The sequence below is a fragment of the Entamoeba nuttalli genome (assembly GCF_000257125.1).
Source record: "Entamoeba nuttalli P19 unplaced genomic scaffold asmbl_5238, whole genome shotgun sequence".
In the NCBI taxonomy this organism is placed as follows: Eukaryota; Evosea; order Mastigamoebida; family Endamoebidae; genus Entamoeba; species Entamoeba nuttalli.
In genome coordinates this window covers 1-2,809 of record NW_008577326.1, presented here as the reverse complement: position 1 = coordinate 2,809, position 2,809 = coordinate 1, and the positions used below count along the sequence as shown (strand labels likewise).

The 2,809-nt window shown below is 22.9% G+C and overlaps 2 protein-coding genes across 2 annotated transcripts; both read left to right on the top strand.

Annotated features, from left to right (window-relative positions):
• Nucleotides 1-291: 291 nt before the first annotated feature.
• Nucleotides 292-768, top strand: ENU1_124780 (Skp1 family protein; the record flags this gene model as incomplete). The annotated part of the gene is made up of 1 exon (XM_008859908.1): nucleotides 292-768. The coding sequence occupies one exon, from the start codon at nucleotides 292-294 to the stop codon at nucleotides 766-768; it is 477 nt and encodes a 158-aa protein (XP_008858130.1).
• Nucleotides 769-1,312: 544 nt separating this feature from the next.
• ENU1_124770 (hypothetical protein) lies at nucleotides 1,313-2,386 on the top strand (the record flags this gene model as incomplete). The annotated part of the gene is made up of 3 exons (XM_008859907.1): nucleotides 1,313-1,443; nucleotides 1,491-1,649; nucleotides 1,705-2,386. 3 exons carry the CDS (start codon nucleotides 1,313-1,315, stop codon nucleotides 2,384-2,386), a joined length of 972 nt encoding a protein of 323 aa, XP_008858129.1.
• Between the last annotated feature and the right edge of the window lie 423 nt (nucleotides 2,387-2,809).

Sequence of the window (2,809 nt, the reverse complement as noted above, 5' to 3'; positions counted from 1 at the left end):
CTCCGCTAAACTAGGAAGAATAGATGAAAAGTATATTAATACTTAATTAATTACTTTGTTATTGTTCTGCATTAAAAAAGGTATTAGTAAAATAAATACGATTAAATAAATAACAGATTTTTGAACGACTTTGTTATTTTATTAGTTCTTCTTTAATACTTTTTAGTTCTTATTTAATAAAGGTCATTTTTTATTTTTAATTCCATTTAAATTTACAATGATATTATTATATTAAACCTCAATAAACTGCTATTTAAAGAGGAATAAAAACTATAAAATATATATAAGTAAATGGCTGCTCAAAACGTTATTATCGAGTCTTGTGATAAAACCACCTTCACTGTAAGTGAAAATTGTGCTAACCAATCTGTCCTTGTCCAAAGTCTCATGCAAGAAAGATCATCAGCAGATGAGCCAATTCCAATTACTAATGTCTCTAAAGAAATTATGGAATTAATTATTAGATGGATGAAATACCATAGTGAACATCCACATATGTATAATGAAAAACCAGAAGATAGATCTAAATATGCACCACTTCAACCATGGGATGTTCAATTCTGTGATGAATTAGAAAGAGATGTTCTTTTTCAAGTTTTTCGTGGTGCTATTTTTATGCAGATTCCAATGCTCATTGAGTCATGTGCTCGTTCCATTTCAAAACATTTAATTGGAAAAACAGCAGATGAAATGAGAGAATATTTGAATGAACCAAATGAATATACTCCAGAAGAGCTTGAAGAACTTAAAAAGAAATTTGCTCATTAATTTTTTTTTTTAATTTTTATTCGTTTTTTTTTTTATTAAAAAAAAAATAATACCGAAGATTCAATGACTCACAAAACTGTTTATAATCGCAATCTATTCCAACACCTAACGCATCAAAAGCATCCATTTCTTCACAAATATTTTGATAAATAATATTTCTTCTTTCAATCTAAAATAATTAAAATATTATTTTTTTTTAATAAAATTTTTTCAAACATTTTCTTTTTCTTTTTCTAACATTCTTTTAGCATGAAGAAGGTATGGTAATTCATTAGTTGAATTTGTATTTTCCATTTTTCTTATTTTTATGAAATTTAATAATTTTTTTCTTTTTTGAGTTCTTTTATAATTTTTATTTTTTTTTAAAGAAAATGAAAAGTATTTAGAGATTGAATTTTCTATTTTTTCATTTCCTTTTTGAATAATAAAAACAAATTGTATAAATTATAATAAAAAAAACTAATATTTAATTATAGGGTTAAAGAAGAAGATTTTACGTTCTTTACAAATTCAAAATTGTTCTGTGAAAGGAATATAACACGTTATGAGTGAACAAAGTAAAAATGACATTAATGACAATTATGATTTTCCACTTCAAAAATTAGTTATAGCATTTGAATATTTTATTATTGCAATTTTATGTATAATACAAAGTATTAGAATAGTCAAAAACCAGTTTGTTATTTAACAAAATAATTAAAGTGAATAACTTAATATTTTAGCCATAGATTTTGTGGGTTTCAAAATTTAATTATTTTATTTGCATTATCATGGTGTGTATTTAGAGTTGTTGATTTAATGATTGCATTCTTTTTATTCCTTTTTTCTGATTTTGAAAAAGAGAATTCAATAGAAATGTCAATTCAATGGATGATATCAGAGTTTGTATTTTTACTTTATTTAAATTATTTATTTAAATTATTTATTTAATATTAGTGTACCAAGTTTTGTAATGGTTGCAATTTTATCTTTTGTAACATATTATTATGCTTCATTAATTCATCAATACAAATGGAATAATTGGAAAGTAAATATTATTGTTATAATTCTTTTATTAAATTTCTTTCATATTCTTTCTTTATCAATAATTGATATTATGTTAGTATTTGAACAAACAAAATATTTAATTATTTCTACATTTGCATTTAGTGGTATTACATATTTTATTTTATTAGTTGGTTTATATTATGTTTCAGTTAGAATCTTTTTTATTAATTCTCATGATCTTGAACAATCTCATCCAAGTCCAATTCAAATGGGAATTGCTGGTATTATTATTTGTTTAACTATTTCTACTCGTTTTATTTATGATTTAATTAGTTCTATTGAAGGAAGGTCACTTCTTTCTTTATTATGTTCTGCAGAAACTCCATCATCTATTTGTGAAAATAATTTTGTTGTTGTAACTTTATTTGCTCAATTAATGGAATGTGTATTAATGACTTTGTGGGAAATAATTCCATTAACTTGTCTTATTGTATTGTTTTGGAATATTCCAAAGAGTAAATCATATGATCCATTCCCTCATTTCCAGAATATTCAAGATGATGACTCTTCTGAAAGTTCTTTACTTACTCAAAATAATGAAACATTTCCATTTATTCATCCAAATAAATAAATTTAATATGTTTTTTTCTTTCATTAATTATTTTTGGTTTATTTTTATTATTTAATTCAATAATTTTATTATTTCTTTATTTCTTCATTATACTATATATTCATCTTAAATACCCTATCTCATTATTATTATTTCTGCTTTCCTTACAACGGCAAAGACATTTTATTCTTTGTGCAGTGGGAATAGAAAGCTATATTAATATTGGTGCTTTACCCTTGAAAATTTCTTTTAATTTTTAAGTCAAAAACATCATATAACTATCTTTAATCCTTTTTTTGATAAGATAAGTAATTCATATAATTTGATTTTATATCATTTTTTATATAATTTCTTTATTTTTTAATAACATCCTTTTCCAATGAAGAAATACAATAAATTCTAATGCAATGGCTATTGTGTAAAACCTTAGTGTCTTGTAAAGAA